This window comes from Pteronotus mesoamericanus, unplaced genomic scaffold (genome assembly GCF_021234165.1).
Source record: "Pteronotus mesoamericanus isolate MK-2021 breed Mesoamerican mustached bat unplaced genomic scaffold, CSHL_Meso_final contig_202, whole genome shotgun sequence".
In the NCBI taxonomy this organism is placed as follows: Eukaryota; Metazoa; Chordata; class Mammalia; order Chiroptera; family Mormoopidae; genus Pteronotus; species Pteronotus mesoamericanus.
This window is the reverse complement of record NW_026555086.1, coordinates 5,044,656-5,062,578: the sequence shown is the minus strand read 5'-3', so window position 1 is coordinate 5,062,578 and position 17,923 is coordinate 5,044,656. Positions and strand designations below refer to the sequence as shown.

General features: G+C 42.7%; 1 protein-coding gene across 3 annotated transcripts in view; it reads left to right on the top strand.

Moving 5' to 3' along the window:
- TOX3 (TOX high mobility group box family member 3) overlaps positions 1–17,923 on the top strand; it is a 98,948-nt gene that overhangs the window by 76,032 nt on the left and 4,993 nt on the right. For 2 of the 3 annotated variants that reach the window (XM_054570328.1, XM_054570327.1), the window contains exons 4-6: positions 10,680–10,949; positions 15,541–15,768; positions 17,358–17,438. In XM_054570328.1, the coding sequence (XP_054426303.1) occupies positions 10,680–10,949; positions 15,541–15,768; positions 17,358–17,438 (579 nt within the window). The remainder of the gene's footprint in view (positions 1–10,679; positions 10,950–15,540; positions 15,769–17,357; positions 17,439–17,923) is intronic. The other variant, XM_054570329.1, reaches the window with a different exon arrangement.

Here is a 17,923-nt window from a genome sequence, read left to right as displayed (position 1 = left end):
AAACCTATAAAATTTTATAAACCAATGTCAGCCTAAAAATTCAATAAAAAGTTAAATAATACAATACAATGAAATAAGACTATGAAGAGAAAACTTTAAAAAAAAAAGAGTCCAAAAATGATTAGCACTCACATTTCGAAATATGCAAATAATACTCTGGTGTTCAAAAGCGACTGGTTGAAAAACTGCGAGTTGACGCATTTGTGACTTAAAAGAAAAACCTCGATTTGCTTGTTGTGGATATGTAAATTTTCAAGCAGTGTGCAGTTGGCAAGTAGAAATCAACACTATATCTTGGTTAAAAAATTCCTTACCTCTGTGCATTAGTGTCAGTTCAGTTGATCACTGGGAAATTATTGTAATCTCCACAAGATTGCAATCCAAAAAATCTACAACGAGCACACCAAAGGTTTTTTTTTTTTTCCTTTTTTTTTTAACACCTCTCTATAATCTGCCCAGCCTGCTGAGTAGCATTGACATCAGTAGTACATCAATTTCAGAAAGTGGATTATTTTTACTAGACAGCTATTGTGACATATTGGGTCAGTCATAAATGAAAGATATTCATGCAAGCATGCAATACTTGTAATGAAGTCTCACTCTGACCTTCTGTATGATTGATTCTGTAATTTAGTTTTCTCAGGCAGTGCCTGAAATGAAATGAAATCATGTTGAACAAGTTTTGAATACCCACAGTGCACCAGGAGAAGAAAAATCTACAGCCCTAGAGGCTTGAGAGAGAGCAGCTGAACGATTTATCTCTATGCTATTATAGCCTTTGCCAGCATTCAACATTCTTTTTTTTTTTCCCCCTTATTTGGCTTAAGTACTTAATTCTGCAGGTAGCTGTAAATGGGAAAATAAAATGCTGTTCAGATTTAAAATGACAGGACAGGAGTATGTGCAGGGGACTGATAAAATATCTTGAATAGAACTGACCTTTCATGTAGCTGAAAGTTACTGGGGGATTCATCCTCATAATTACCATATAGATTATTTTTATTTCTTTCCTGCAATGAAACATTTCAGAGAGCAGTAGTGCTGATTGAATGAAAATTGAACTTGTTAACATTCTTTTCAGCTTAGCCTGTTGTACATAACAGAAGGTTAGCTTTGATGAATTTCAAAATTTTCTTTGATAGCCAAGAAACAGACAGTAAAATAATTGTTTCTAGTCTGATATTTTGTGTGCCCCCCCAAAAGTGAATTTATAAGACACACTGATAATTCACGTACTCTTTCTTCGTACATTGCGGTTTGTGTTTAGAAGACTGGCGTTTTCTGTTTGATATCGCTTTGGGTTTAATTGTGATCGCACACATTCATAGAAAATGCCACCCTGGTGCTCTCGTAACATCAAACGTGGTATTAGAAAATGGAAAGGGGTGGAAGTGAGGCAGGTACATTTGAGTGTGGTCGTCTTTGTACCTGTTAAGTAAAGAGAAAAGGAGAGAGAAAAGTCCCGCAGAAGATAAGTATGCAGAGAGGAAAACTCTAAGCTTTTAAAATATTCATAAGACACTTAAGTCGTAATCTAAACAGGCATCATTTTTGACGATCAGGGGAAAATCGAAAGATATCAGAATAAGACATCTAAAATGATCAGGCTTCCATTAGAAATGTTTGTTTTTCATCAGATCATTTGGTGTGGCTCTAATTGTGAAGTCAAATTATTTTTGTTTTTACAAAATGACTAGCATGCCATTTTTACACTAAAAATGTTACTTTAAGAGAAATAGCAGACTTTCAATTAATACCTTGTTTTAGCAATGTTGCTTAATGTGTTACAGATAAAACAGTTATTTCATGGGTCATTAATGCGTTTAATGCGTGGAACGTTCTATTAAAACAAGCCCTTATTATTATGAACATGTTCACTGCCATCGTCAATAGAGTCTGCAGAACTAAATCCCGTAGGATGACTACTTAGCCATTGGGGGGGCCAACAATTTCTCATATGGACTGAATGATTACTTCAGTAATGTTTATTTTTGGTCAAGCTATGGTCAAAATATTTTTACTGTAAGTGAACAGTAGAAAAGGCATGACTTAACGTAAGCAAAAAACTCAACTTGAATGGACTAGGACCTATTTTTCAAAGTCTAAATTATAAAATTGAAGAACTGTATTAACTTTCAGCAAATATTTACTAAGTACCCACTAAGTGCTATATATTGTTTTAAATAGAGCAATTATACTATGTATAAATTTTTTTAAAAATATTTTTGAAATTTATGTATTGATTTTAGAGAGAGGAAGGGGGAGGGGAGAGAAAGAGAGAGACAGGCAGACAGACAGACAGACAGACACATCGACATGTTGTTCCACTTATTTATGTATTCATTGGAGAGTCTCGTATGTGCCATGACTGGGGATTGAACCCACAACCTTGGCATATCAAGATGATGCTCTAACCAACTGAGCTCTTCGGCCTGGGCCTAAAATTGTTTTCTTAATCACCAGTGTCTCTTTCACATACTACAAAAAGTCACAGAATCTGATGACTACTTTAAAGATACTTATCATCAAAAGTCAACTTGAACATAACTATTACTATATCTCAATATGCCCAAGAAGCCCAGGCCACAGACATTTCTACATGCTACTTAAAACAAAACAAAACAAAACAGAACAAACCTTACCCAAGGATATGTTTATTGATTTGAGAGAAAGGGGAGGGAGGGGAGAGAGAGAGACATCCAGTAGTTGCCTCCCCGAGGCCCCCCAACAGCCTCGGTGTGTGCCCTGTCTGGGAAGGAAACCTGTACCATGTTGGTCTACAGAATGATGCTCCAGCCAACAGAGCCACCTGGGCAGGGCACAAGCTACCCTTCTTCTTTTATTGTAGAGCAAATAACCTACCATACCTAGCTTAAAATAAATACTCTTCATTCTTGGCCTAACTGGTCCCTGAGTGCTGTCTTTAAGGCTGAGTTCAGTTTAGGGCCATCTGTTAAAGAGGGAGCGTGCTCCAGAGTTCTCCTCAGCCCAGCTCGCTGTTGTGAAGTGACACATGATTACTTGCTTGATGTACAACATTCAAGGACAAGTGCTGTCAGAAAGTTATGCTGTGATTTATTTCCCTGTATCTTGTTTTTAATGTGTAACCTACAGTTATCTACCATAGTATAGCATTGCCAGTTCTTCTTGGTTCAGGGACAAGAGGGACACCATTCGACGTCACTCAGATTCCCGAATAAAACTGGCGTGGTGGTTCAAACGTTTCTTCAGAGGGAGGAGAGGCACTCTCCATGCCTTTGCCCCATTTTCTTTTGTGCACGGCACTTGTCACCCTTTGAAATGGTCCCCTTTGCCTGTCCTGCCCCTCGCCGTACTCCCTGGCTGCTGTAATCCTCAGGCCTGGAAGAGTGTCTGGGCTGGAAAACACTGGCCTCGCAATAAATATTTTATTTGTTGAATATATGAATGAATGGAAGGACAATGAAAAGAATATTTAATTTGTTAGTTAGAGCGTACCTTGACTACTAAATTAAACTGGATGGGCAGGGGTTTCTAGTATAAACCGCTGTAAAAATGGAATTCCTCTTTATAAAATTTTAATTTAGAACCAAATAAAATAATAAGCATGAAGCTGGCTTCCTGTTAAAACAAAGGAGTTACAGGGTATATGAGTAAAATACCATTAAGTGTTTTATGATAAACTCGTGAAATTTTATTTTGCTAAGAAACTATTAATTAACTTTTGGGAAGGCTGTTTTTCGTAAAACGTCCGTGTGTAGGTATGTTTGATTATAACCCTGAGAGTAGTTATTAAGTAAAAATTATCTATTTCAGTGCAGATATTTTGATGAAGTTATACTTTGTGGTGTGTAGGTCTGTAATTATCATTGGTATGCATTTGGCATAGCTGTTTTTTTCAAGGTCTGTTGGGGTCCGGGATGCAGTACGTTTGCATAGCTGTTGATTGTTGTTAATTTGGAAATAAAATTTTAACATCGCTATTGGACAGAAGTAAATAATTGAGCATAAAATTACTGGCTTGACTTTCATATTTGTCATCCTCTGGTATTTATTAATGTAAAGCATTTTCTTTTTACTGATAATTGTCTAATTACTTCATTTCTCAAGAAGTATTGATTTAAAAAACTAGCACAGTGAAAATGTATTTAGTCACACTCTAATATGTTTGGGTTATTTGGTTCTTAATTAGATATTATCTTCTATTATGAAAATCTAACATTGGATCATTATTTGTAAAAGTAGATGGAACGTACATTAAACACATTTGTATATTAGATTTTAAACATCTTTTGTGATAAAATCAAGCCAGATGGAAAAGTAAGCACCGTTGGAGTGAGTAAAAACAGATAACATACAACAGTAATGAGTAATATTTAAAATTTAAAAAATTTTCGAAAGAGTTTTAAAAATAAAATTTAAAAAATAAAAACAGATAGCATAGAACCATAGTAATGGGTAATATTTAAAATTTAAAAAATAAATTTTTAAAAAAATATTTAAAAACTGTATCTTGCAGGAAGTACAGGGGGATGCCAGTGGTGGGAGGGAGGACTGCATGGAGGCGGTGGCCTGAAGGAATGAGGGGAAATACGGACAGGAGGCTGGATTTTCTTGGTTTAGGAAATAAGAGCAAATGGTATCCATTCCCTCCGCCCCCCGGCGCCCACATATGTCACCTGAAGTATGGACACAGTAGTGTCACAGCGAGTGGCTCAGTAAGGGCTGTTTTCATCTTTCAGTTCTCTTTCAGCCTGGATGAAGTAATGGAGGAAGTCTCAGTGTGGAGCTGATAGGCCTTCTCACCTCTCTTTTGTTCATTTTAAACAAGACAAAGCACAACTCCAGCCCAGAGCCTAGGGCAGGGCCTCGTATTTAACAGTATTATTTTTTTCCCCTTGATATTTATTTGGCCTTCCATTGATCACCGGTGACCCCAGTTTGTTTTATTTATGCTAGTGATCTAAAGTTCCCCTTTTAATATAAAATGATTCAGAATTTAACAGTTCGCTGACATGAATGATGCTCAGTGATAGACTGGGTTTCGGGCAATTTAAGAAAGCGAAGGACCACTTTCTTAAATTGAAGTATCCATTCTTTGGTTTTTTTTTTTTTTTTAAAAGAGAAAAACAGACTGAGCGGCTCTTTCATTGGGCGGAGAGAGAAGCAAACTCCAGCTGAACACTCCCCCACCAAGCAATCCACAAGCATTAAGGCCTTATTGAATTGCACTTACGGGCAAAGAGAAGAAGTGCGTGGCCTTCCACTCGGATGACCTTCTCTGATTGCGAATATTAATCCTTGGGCACTCTTCAAAGCCTAGGTTGAGGTGTTAGGCTATGTATTTATGTTTAAATTTGCATTTATATTATTCGTATATAACTCAAACGGTGTACCGTTGATTTAGATGGGTTGCTCATGAGTTATGGTCAATGTTTTTGGAATGGTCTCGTCCCCACTGGGCAGAGACCAAGCCTCCCAGCCTTCAGGGGCGTCCTCAACACTGAACAAAACCCAGGCTTCCTGGGACGGGCTGCAGAACCCGTCACTGGATGGTCATTACTTGTCTCTCCGGCTCTGCAGCCACTCTTGCTTTTCGGGGCCCGTAGCACTGGCCTCTGCTTTAGTATCCATGGCCGCTTCCTTATCCCTGGGCACATGTTCTCCTCTGCCTGGGAGGCTCTTCCCTCTTTTCTGGCTTTGTTGGCTTCTACTCTCCCTTTACGCCTTAGCTCAGTGGGTCACCTCCTCGGGGAAGCCCTCCCCGACTTCCCTACCGTGGGTGATCTGGCCCGTTCCCACCGCTCCGACCCCGCTGCGTTTTGCTTCTCCCCTCCCTGCCTGCTCCCAGCAGTACTGGCCTCCTTCCGTTTGTTCCCCCTCAGACTTTGCACATGCTCCTCGCTGGGCCTGGAACTCACTCCTCCTCCTCGCACGGTTGGCCCCTCGTCACCCTTTAGATAGTAGCTCAGATGTCATCGCGGAGAGACCTTTGCCTCGGACCTTCCCCCACACCTACCTATTTTTTGCATAACCTATTTGTTTTCTCCACAGTATCTGTCACAGTCTGACTCATGTTCATGCACACGTTTCCTATTGATGCAGGCAAGATGTAGACTTTAGGCGTGTCCTCCCCCGCGTCCTCCCCCTTAACCCCCTCAGATGGTTTCCTTTACGTTCACCCGGTGAAGTAGTTCGTGAGGGAGGGAAAGTGTCTCCTCCCAGGAGTCACTGGCCACCGTGGTCGTCCCAGCCGGTGTAGGAGGGGAGGGGGCCCCCGGCATCCAGCAGGTAGAGGCCCGAGGGGCTCGCCGAGCCCCTCCCCCAACAGAGGATTCTCCAGGCCAAGATGTCAAGGCTGTGAAATGGAAGAAACGCTTATCTGAGATGGTCAGTTAGAGGGCGGAGTGAGACAAAGAACCAGAGGATGAGGCTTTCCCAAGTGATGAGCGATTGAGAAAATGATGCAGCTGAACCCTGCATACAAAATGCAATTGTGAAGGGAGTCAAAAACGCTACGAGCGGTCAACCCTGGTCGCGTGGGATAGTGGCAGGCTCTTAATAATTCCCTGGCTGCTTTGCCTTTCAGTGAGATCATTGGTAATGTTTTCAAGATGTAATTTTAATAACTGAGAGGCAATGATTTACAAAAAGGCATTATATTTCTTAGGTTGTATCTTAAGATTGAATGAGAAATGTGTTCCTGTGGTTATAGTATATATTTTCTTATCGTGTCATTCCTAGCAGAAAAAATCGTGAGCTACTTCGGAGTGTGTATGAATTATTCTTGCCCACACATTGTCATGGTAAATGTATTAGTCCATTCTAAATTATATTTAATTAGGGTAATGTTAAAAGAATGACAAGGTAGTTTTCAAAGATAAGAGCATCGGTGCATTGGGTCCTGTCGCCTGGCACATAGTAGGTGCACCAGAAATGTCCTTAAACTGAGCTGACGTCTTTCTCTTTTTAACTGCAAGTCCTAAGATCGAAGGAGACGTCCCTTAAAGGTTCCTTTTTAATGGAAGATGATAGGCGCCGTTAAGGCCTCCCAAATTCCCCAAGGCCACTGGGAATAATCCGTTGTCCTAAAGGAACTTGAATCTTTGAAGAGACATTTTCACCCATTAATCTTCTTCTACTGTAATCTTCAGACATAGGGAGTTACTATCAGGTGACCATGATAAACACTAGCCAATTTTTATGCGTTTGAGGCATGGATTCTGTGGTCCGGAGGTCCCTTGAAAATCTTTTACAGGCTCTTGGTGACTCTAGGGGACGAGAAAGAGAGGGCTGGCATTTGTTTCGCATTTGGAAACTATGGGTGGCTCTCCGTTTGGGCAGGGCCCTGGCCCCTCCTCCGTGGTTGTCCAGGGTGACTTTCGCTCTCCTCTCCGTAGGAGACACCCTATTTTTTTTTTTCAGTGAAATGTCATGAGGAATCTCCGTTTATAAAACAAATGAAAATGGAGTTACTTTCATTGAGGCAGATTGTGGCGATGGAAGCCCGCAGATCCCTCGCCTCTCGCTTTGCCTCTGCCCCTGAGGCTGTGTGGGCGGCCCCCCGAGCAGCCTCCCCGCCGAGCATCCCTCTTCAGCGCTGTGGCCCGGAGGATCGCTCTCATCTCCGAACGGGTCCGGCAGCGTCTCATTCGGGAGGCTTTATAGAGGGTTCACTTGGAACGCGCATGTCAGGCTGTGCACAGACCCTGGCACATAGTAACACCCAGTAAAGGCTTCTTTTTGGAACAGTGGCCTCTGGCTGTGTGTCATCGGCAGCTCACAGGAAACCAGGGCCTCAGAAAAGACATAAGTCACAGGGGAAATTCAGGAAGCGCTGGTGACGCTGAGGATGCTCACTTCTTGGCCTTCTCTTTGACTGTGGGATCCATCCGAAGCGCTCTGGGTATGGGATGAGTTCATCCAGTACGTGTACATGCTGGGTCTCGTAGGCAGTAGGGTCAAGAGAACACGATGACTCCTCTATTAATGAGAGAGCTGTGTAATTCATGGTATCATATTGTATGGCCAGGCCAGTTAACCGATTCATTGCTATAGACAGAACTAAAATACTTCATTTGAATGTACTCTGGAAATTGCAGATATTTTAAAAACGTTTGGATTTTTGAAAAGTCTGGGAGAGCTTTTAAAAAGCATTCTGCAAGGTGTATATGGAGAGTAAAAGTAAGAATGAGATAGCTTAATTCCCAGTAATTGGGCGGTGGAAGTGACGTAAGCAAGCGAAGGCGGAACTTGAAAACAACGTGGAGGAGTGGATAGCTCACAATATTTGAAGAGAAATAGCTAAGTGTGTGGTAGCATGCTAACAGAAAACTAGGGCACCCTGAGAATGTAAAATCCACTTTTGTGATACGAGTCTGCGGTGGGATGCACGCCAATGGAATGTAACATTTTAAGAACAGCGGACGAGAGCATTGTCAGCGAGGCAAGGAGAGTGGGGTTGCTCTGGTATGGGTGGCACATTTCTCTAGGATTCCACAGGACACCGAAAACTCAGACATTACTAAGCAATGGAAAATTTCTATTTTTACGATTCAACCCTAGCAATCAGCTGCAGACTGTTTTAACTACGTGTAGGTTTCTCTTTTAGATTTTTCCAGGCTAACGTCTTTTAGTTTATTTATTTTGCTTTGTGTTTTTGTCAATGGAAAAATGTAAGATGCTGCCCCTTCTTTCTCCTCCAGTCACACTCCTTATGATGTAGCCATTGTTAGGAGTTCGGATACACACTTTTTCCCTTTTTAAACAAAGAGAGGCTGTGCTCTAAATGTTTTGTGGCTTGCTTTTTCTCTTACTACCTCTGCGGTATCACTCTAGGTCAGTGGTTCTCTGCTAAGAGCAGTTTTGCTCCACCCTGCGTGGGGGTAGCACTATTTGGAGACAGTTTCGATGCTCATGGCTGGAGAGGAGGGGGACGGAGGTGGCTATCAGGAAGGTGGCCAGGGTTCCTAAGGAACACACATGAAGGCCTCATGGACAAGGCCCAAGTGGGGAAGGGCTGAGGGTGGGAGGTGGGGGTGGGTGGGGCAGGGGAAAGTGGTGGCGGGAAAATGGAGACAAATGTATTTGAACAATAAAAAAGCTAAAAAAAAAAAAAAGTCCTATGATGCAAAAGACAGTCCCCATGACAAAGACTTCTCTGGTCCAATATGTTAAGAGTCAAGATTGAGAAACCCTGCTCTAGGTCAATACGTGTAAATCTAATTCATTATTTTAAAAAGCTTCATGGTACTTTGCAGTGTGGTAGATCATAATTACTCAACTAGTTTCCTATTGACAGTTATGGTTTCTTATTTAGTGGCATTTATATACTGAAGATTACAAAACCAAGTGTTCCAACTTAGTTATTTATAATTCAACTGTTTCTTTAAAGAGCAAAATCCAGCCTTTTCAGAAAGACTCACAAGAGGAACGGTTAAGAATCCATAGGCTTGTGTATAAAATTAGATTCTGGGTCACTGTGAGTCAAGAGAATTTGGTTTCAATACAATCACAGACTCACTTTAAATGACAAGCCTTAAAGTAAGTCCTTTGGAAAGCATGTCTTCATTTTTTGATGCTCTGGAATTTAAAAAAAAAAAAAAAGAAAAATTAGAAGAAGGAACCCTAAAGCTTTTCATGTGACTGCCAAAAACAGAAGGCAGTGACTTTCCGAGAAGCAAATTCTGATGATTGGACCTCCTCTTTATACATATTTCTAAAAATCCATTAGTGCATTACATCATGATGAGTTGAACAAAAAAAAAAAAAAGACAAAGCAGGTTTAAGATGAAAAGCAGGGCTCTCCGATCCTGAAGACGTTGAACGACTTCCAGATGCCATGGACGTTGTAATGCAGAATGGGAGGGAGCCTCTGGGTCCCCGCAGAGGGGATTGCAGAGAGGGTGCCCCGAAGCCCGCCGGGCATGCCCTGTGTCTGCCCCGCCCACGGCAGAGGCCTGCTGGGAGGGGTGAGATGGAGTCCGAGTCTCCTGCCCACGGAGCTGGCTCAGGGGCAGCGGCCGCAGCCTCGCATGAGGACAGCAGGCCGGCCGGTGAGCCTGCGGGGTGGGCACCTGCTTGCTTCACCCCTTCCCTTGTCAGTTTCCTCCATGAGAGGCAAGAGTGAGGAGTTTATCTTTCCTTTGCTAATAGTCTTTTTAAGTTATTTTCTCAAAGTCATCCAGGGATACTTCTGTAGTGAAATAGATGAGGCTGGCTAATTTGGGCTTTGTGCTTTTGATGTCAACTTTTTGGCATGAGTCCTTGTAGTTAATAAATTAATGGAGAGCAGGATCCTGGGATAGGCCAGACCTATCAAAATCGCAACAGGTTAAATGTCTCTGAGGAACCGTGAACATTGTAAGTTCATTGATTTTTTTTTTATTGAGGCATAATTGACATATCCTTATGAATAGTGTCAGGTGTACCACATAATGATTCAATATCTGTATATAGTATAAAATGATCGCCACAGCGAGGCTAGTTAACCATAGTTACACATTGTGTTTCTGTGATGAAGTACTTTTCAGATCTACTCTCAGCGCCTTTCAAATATAGTCCCCTTGCCGCACATCACATCCCAGTGACTTCATTTTATAATCGGACGCTGCTGGTACCTTTTGCTCCCCTTCACCCATCGCATTCACTGACATTTGGGGAGTCTAAAGGAGTGGCCTCTGTTGCTTTTGCCTTTTTAGGACCAGAGCCACACGCAGGTGTCCCAGTACCGTCAGGACCCCTCCTTGATCGTGAGGTCCATCGCGCACATGACCGATGCCGCCCGCTCCGGGGTCATGCCTCCGGCCCAGCTCACCACCATCAACCAGTCCCAGCTCAGCGCCCAGCTGGGGCTGAGCTTGGGCGGAGCCAGTTTGCCCCACACGTCTCCTTCACCTCCAGCCAGCAAATCGGCAACGCCTTCCCCGTCCAGCTCCATCAACGAAGAGGACGGTGATGAGTCTGGCAGGGTAAGGTCGCGGCTAAGGATGGAACCGGCCGGAGAATTCATGGCCACCCCATGCTCGCTCGTGTCTTTGGCCTTCATTCATGGTTTCATCTTCTTTCTCTTCATGGATTTGGAGTGGCCTTGAAATGTATGATGATTGAATGTCTTTCTTCACTCTTTAACTAATTTTCTGTGTAATGGGTATTCGGCCAGAAGTTGGGAGAGCTGGCTTCTCCTACCAGGTGTAGAGCAAGTCATTTAACTCTGGGAGGCCTGATGTTCTGAATGTGCCGAAGGGAGGGCTTGCAATAGACCTGAATTCTAAACGTGCTCTGGGTCTAAGTTATTGGCCATGTGGGTGAGTTTCATCCAGTTAGTTGGCTGAACTGCTGCCCCATTTGGCAGCCCTGTACCTTTGATGATGTTTATCACCGATTAAGTTCTAACTGTTTTACATCTTTGCTTTTGTCATGGAAAAGTGTATATCATTTAAATATACATAGTTTGAAATCAAAACTTAGTTGCCCGAGTGACTCTCCTGCCTGCCTCGGAAGATGTGCTTTATTCAAGTCACTTATTCGAGGTCCACAATTACGCATTCCTTATTTGTTAATCATGTGTTGTACACCTACTGTTGTGCTTGACATTTTACTTGGCTCTGGTGGTATACAGACTTAGAGGAGAGTTTCTACACAAGGGACTCCCCACTGAAGACGAAGGGTGCGTTGACAAGGAGCTGCGGTTGTGATGAGTGGCATAACCAGTGTAGCTGGTCTCCTGACATTCTGCTTGGGAGTGTGATCGGCACACGACTTTATTGGGGAGGTGATATTTGAATTAGGTCTAAGGGGTTACATAAAAGTTTGTGAGGCAGAAGAGAGAGTCCAGCATCCTGGTAGACGGAGTCCTGGAAGTACAACTGAATTTATGAGTATCATGAACAATTTGATACTGGGGAGGAAAGACAGCAGTTGCAGAAAGAGATGGCTGGTATGTGCTGGCCTTTCTCCCATTGGTAGTTGAGAGCTGATTCATTGCTTGCATAATGGGATGGTCAGAGCAAATCTATGCTTTAGAAAGACAACTCTGGCCACGTACAGAATGCACTGTGGGAGGAGGGGCCTGAGAAAAGGAAACCAATGAGAAGACCCTTTTTATGAAGTGTTTCATTTTAGCAACGGAAGGAGTGGACAGGAGGTGCTGGATTAGTGTGATGTTTAAGAGGGAGAATCATCCAAGTTTGGTGATCCACTGGAGTTGGCAGGAAGTAGAAGGTAAATTGGGTTTTAGTTCGCGAGCCATCATGAACATCAGCAACTGAGAGGATCACCCCAGAAAGAGAAGAATGACGTTATTTTTTCCCCCATGGGGAAGATGAGAGTTTGGCTCGGGTTGGATTTGAGACGCTTACATTTGAGCCAAGAACTCAGTTTCAGTTCATTGTAAGTGGAACTATAGACTTGGAACCATCAGCACATAAATGTGAAGACGTGGAAATAATCAGAACTTCTCAGAGCATCCAAGGAGTGAGTCAAGGCCAGAACGCTGAGCATCATTTAGTTCTAAGTAGTAACTGGAGGAAGAGAAGGTGGCGACGTCTGAGAGGATGAAAGGAGGAGGTGAGGGGAGAGTCAGGTTGTAGGGATTTCAAGGAGGGCTTGCTGGGTCGCACCCGTTAGTACCCCATTGGGCCCAGGACAGGCAGGCACCCGAACAGCCCTCGCTCACTCGAGGACTTGAGGGAAGCAAGTCAAAAAGGGTGACTGAGGAAACTCAAGGGGTGTCAAGGAACAGCTAAGTTACAAATGGTCATAACACAGTTCCAACGGACACCTTTCATTTCCCTCACATTTCCACAGACTTGAATACTTACCTCCGTGCCAGGCTGAGATAGTCCTGTCTCCAGGGAAATTTTTCCGTGACGCCGAAGCTTGCTCCACTTTAAGGAGGGTCTAGGGCTTATGTAAAGACAAGGAATCCAGTTTGTCTTTTCAGCAACTTAGCTCAGAAAGGAAGGTTAACTTCATCGTTGATTATGTCTCTTTGGGGGAAAGCGATTTCTTCACCTTTCCCGACCCTTTTGAGTCAACTACAGAAAAGTTTCTTCAGGAGAATTAATTTTGAGCTTTTAGTTAAACTGTGAGATTCTTCATTTCTGGTTTGTTCCTAAAAGGCAGTGACAATTAGGGCAAGTCAAGTGTATCCAAGAATGACGCTAAAACTTGTCGATATTTGAATGTCGTTTTACAGAGAATGAAATCGAACTCATCTTATTTAGAAAGAGCCACCCTGGACATGACTGTCATCTTGCCATTGGTCAGGGTATTATTATTGTTGGCGCAAAGAGTGCCACATTTTTTTTTACAGGAAAAGAATATAGTTGTTTGACTCAATCAGAAAAATCTGTGTATTTGTATTTTTATCTTGTGGCTCAGGTAATACTTTTTCTTTGAAGGAAAACTTGGCTTCAACTGAAGCTCTGTCTAAAAGATGTCTGACTCTTCTACAAGTTCAGATTCATTAACTAGAGTCAAACAAGTCTCACGTATTCTGAGAACTCAAATTAAAAAGACTCTGAGGGCTATACAATTTTATTGAATTAATTGTGTGAGTTATCAATGTTGGCATTTTGGAGGAGAGGTGAGATATGGCTTAACCCCATTGGAAGTCTATGAAGTAATTATATATGAGGGGAACCCCCCAAAAAATCTGGAATTTATTTATAAAGAATTGTGCATTCTTGCATATTTAAACTTCAGTAACCTTCAAAGTACCCTCCATTTGATGCAACACACCTATCAAGACATTTTTTTCCCACTGCTCAAAACAGTTTTTGAATTCATCGATTTTGATGCCTTTTAGTACTTCTGCCATTTGTTGTTTTACCTCTTTCACATCAGAAAAATATTTCACTTTGAGAACTTTTTTCATCTGAGGAATCAAAAAAAAGTGGCTGGAGGAGACTAGGGAACATGGGACACAGAGGTCATGCCGTTTTTGGTCAAAAGCTGCTGAACACTCAGCACTGTGTGGGCAGGTATGCTCGTAAATCACCCATCATGCAATGGGCAAACACATGGAAAGAGTCTTCAAAAAATAATTCACTGAAGCCGAATGCAGCCTCTCACAACAACGCCAGCTGGTGCGCTGATACAGGTGGGTTCCTAGAACACTCACCTAGCAGGGGAAGCCTGTACTATGCAGAAGATAATTCCGAGGGTTTTCAGGCCCCCCCCCTTATAAGGCGTGGATGTTGTTACCTCTCAGAGGTGCAAACAGTAAGTCCACCTAGAAGCAGATCTAGCAATGTCCCAGAATCTTGAGGCTTCCATGCTCTCAAAGACACAATTTCTTACCCATTCCCTCCCCAAGAATTTTAGTTATTGGATTAAGTTCCAAATGATCCTCATTCGGAAAGTAATGATACTATTGGAAAATTTGAATTAGGTTTTAAGACACAAGGCCATTAAAAACCAATCTGTGAGTAGCTTGAATCTATCTCTATTGATCTTGCTCAAGGCTGACTCTTAAGACTGATTTTGTCAAACTCTCAGTGTTCTTGATGAAATTAGCTGCAAAATTATCGCCACTATAGTCATAATCTAGAGGGATGAAACAAGGCTGATAAATTATCTCGGCTGCTTCTCTGATAAGTACATAGTCTTTGAAACCAGGTGGTGGTAGCAAGTGCATGTGCAGGTCAGCGGTTTATAGGGTCGGAGGGCTGTACCCACGTCATTTCTGTGGTTTTGACCTCCCAGAGCTCGTGTTGTGAACGTGGGGGCATCTACATGGCAGTATTACCCTGGACAGGCTTAGCTACCATATATAATAAACATCTTCTTGGTCTTCATTTTAGTCCCGGTGAGTTTGAGACCAGCTATTGTCCCATTACAGGTCTTCAATGTTATGGAGAGTACCATTTTTTTTCTACCTCCAGGAAAAAGTTTTGGCATTTTTACATTTCCTGATGTCCTATTCTTTAGAAAGTTATTATTTTAGAAGATAAAGATAACCTTGCCCTGCGGTGCAAGCATAGGGATTGTAGCTAATTCCCATGTGAGTTTCTGGAGACCCAAAGTAACGTTCTGGTAAAATAAAAAATCAGACTCAAAAAAATCCTTTCAGACCTTTTATACACATGGCATGTATCTACGGCAAGGGATCATATCTGAATATGATCAACATCCTGAGTATTACTTAGGTTTACTTCTAAAACCCCTAAAAATGTAAACTATTTTGTTTATGTATACATGTGTAGCCTAGTACACACACACACACACACACACACACACACACACACACTCAACACACACGTAAAAAGCATCGCCTGGTATGGTGTCTTCTGCTTTTCATTACTCATAACTGCTATTTAGAGCATATGTTGTAAATGTATTGAAGATACTTCTGGATCTCATTAATCAATGTTCTAAATGCTAATCTCTGCTGTCCAGTCAACTCTAAGCAAATTCACCCCTCCCCCGCCCTGGGTGGTGATTCATCTGTTGATGATGCTTCACAAAACCTTAAAAGAATAATTATGGACCTGAGGAAGTCTTGCTGCCTTCCCTGCAAATACATTCCAGGCAGTGAATTTTTTTCGTGCTTTGCAGGCCATTGGAGAGAAAAGAGCCGCTCCAGATTCTGGCAAGAAGCCCAAGACTCCAAAGAAAAAGAAAAAGAAAGACCCCAACGAGCCCCAGAAGCCAGTGTCAGCGTACGCCCTGTTTTTCAGAGACACGCAGGCTGCAATTAAAGGTCAAAACCCCAATGCAACCTTTGGAGAGGTCTCAAAAATCGTAGCGTCTATGTGGGACAGCCTTGGAGAGGAACAAAAGCAGGTGAGGCAAAGCTCCCTCGTGGCCACAATACTAAAAAGTGGCCAGAGTGGTCCTTACATCTTTCCCAAGTGAATCCATTCACTTGATACGATCGCTTCCCACGAAAGCCTTTCTAAGCTAGAGAATTCAAAACACACTCACGCGCACACAAACGAATGAACCCTCCACTCTCCGGTTATGCGGATTTCTCAGTTCCCCTGAGGGTGCACATTCCACACCCATTCCGAGGAGAGCTGGACGAAATCCAGGCAGCACCCTGCACGCCTGAACTTCTGACGGCCATCTCTTCATTTGAAATAACGTGGAATATTTTCCCCCTTTGTTCACAAAGGGCACTGCAAAGCGACGAGGTCCATCCCACCTGCCTGTCCTTTGATCATCTTTCTGAACTCTTGTGCCGCCCTGGTGGGTTTCCAAACTTTGAAGCTGCCTCTGCGTGTCTCATTATTTTCCCCGGGCATTTGAAATTGTATTCCAGGTTCATTTGAAAGCTCGGCACTATGAGAGGTATTGAGAGATTAGCCGTGCCGGTGGGAGATACCTTAGGGCACCGTCTCTTCTCCTTCCCCGGGCAACTCCTCCGTGTACTGCAGAGAAAATGACTCCCTTGGGGGTCCGTCCCCCGCCCACCCCCGCCTTGCTCCTGGCATGAAACTCCAATGACCAATAATAGGAGTTCCCTTTACGTAGCCTCAGAAGAATAGACGCCTATTAGTGAGGACCTAGAATACTGGTTTCAGGATCGGAGAGTGGAAAACCCTTAATTTTTTTTTTCCTCTCCAAATCGTGAAATCAGTTTTACCAGCTGGTTTCGTTGGGATGGTGCAACTGTAGAATTGGCCTGTTTGTGTGCAGGGAGTGGAGGCACTGTGTGTAGCAGAGTGATTTTTCTACCCCAGATGTGTAATCCTAAGGCTCTGACTAACTGCTGCAGCTAATTTTAAACTCCAGAGAGAAAGACAGTTGTGCTTCGGTCCAATACCCAGCCATCAGGTCATTGTTTGAAAAAGAAGCCTCTTTGTATAACATACTGGGAGGCGTTTATGTAACTCATGGTCTCACCGATGGAAAGATCCCGTGTTTTACTATTTATGACTGTTTCTCTGCGAAAGAAAACCAAGGTCCAGAAGGCCTCCATGTTTTCTGTCTTCACATGCTCTACCTGTTGTTGATATTTTAATTCCCTGATTGGGTGCAGTTTAGAAATGTGTGGGAGGGAAAGAAGACATTGATGGAGAAGCTTATTACTTTCTACCATTTTAACCACTTGAAGCAGATTTTATTCTTCTTGCTCCCTGAATTTACTGCTGTTGTACAAAGAATCTGTTACTTTCAGCTGTTACTCTGAAGGAATCTATGCTACAACTGAAATCTTTATCTCATTTGCCCAAGTAAACATCAAATTTATGTTCTAGTGAGAGTGGCTAGGATTCGTTGGGTGGGGGGTTGTATGTGTGTGTGTATTTACATTTATCAAAGTCAAAAAGACCAGCTTTGTCTGTGAATTCCGTGAGTCACGAGTTGACATAAATCATGCAACAGTTATTTTATGGTTCGTAGTTTGTGTTGCTAATTGTGGCCTTTTACAGGTATATAAAAGGAAAACAGAAGCGGCCAAAAAGGAATACCTGAAGGCCCTGGCTGCCTACAGGGCCAGTCTCGTCTCTAAGGTAAACCTGCACAGGGGCAGCCAGTCTGTGAGGGTGACTCTTGAAAACGCTGACCCTAGCCCTGGCCCTAACCCTAGCCCTAGCCCTAGCCCTAACCTTAACTCTAACCCTAGCCCTAACCCTAACCCTAGTCCTAGCCCTAACCCTATCCCTCGCCCTAGCCTTAACTCTAGCCCTGACTCTAGCACTGAAGCATTGAAAACATAAATGCGACTCCCTTCAGACCTCACCAAAAAGCTGCTTGAATAACTCATACATTTATTTGTTTCCATTATAAATTACTAGCATGTTGGCGTGAAAAATGTGATAAATTGAACTCATTTAAGCTGCTAAATGAAAATTGTTTCCAAAGGATTCACTGATCTCTCTCGATGTGTGTTGAAGCTATTTAGACACATTTTAAATCACCTCTTATTCTTTCCGTCAGAGACAGAGATATGTGTTAATGTCTCCTTTTTAAACTGGGAGGCATGTTTGTCAGGAAT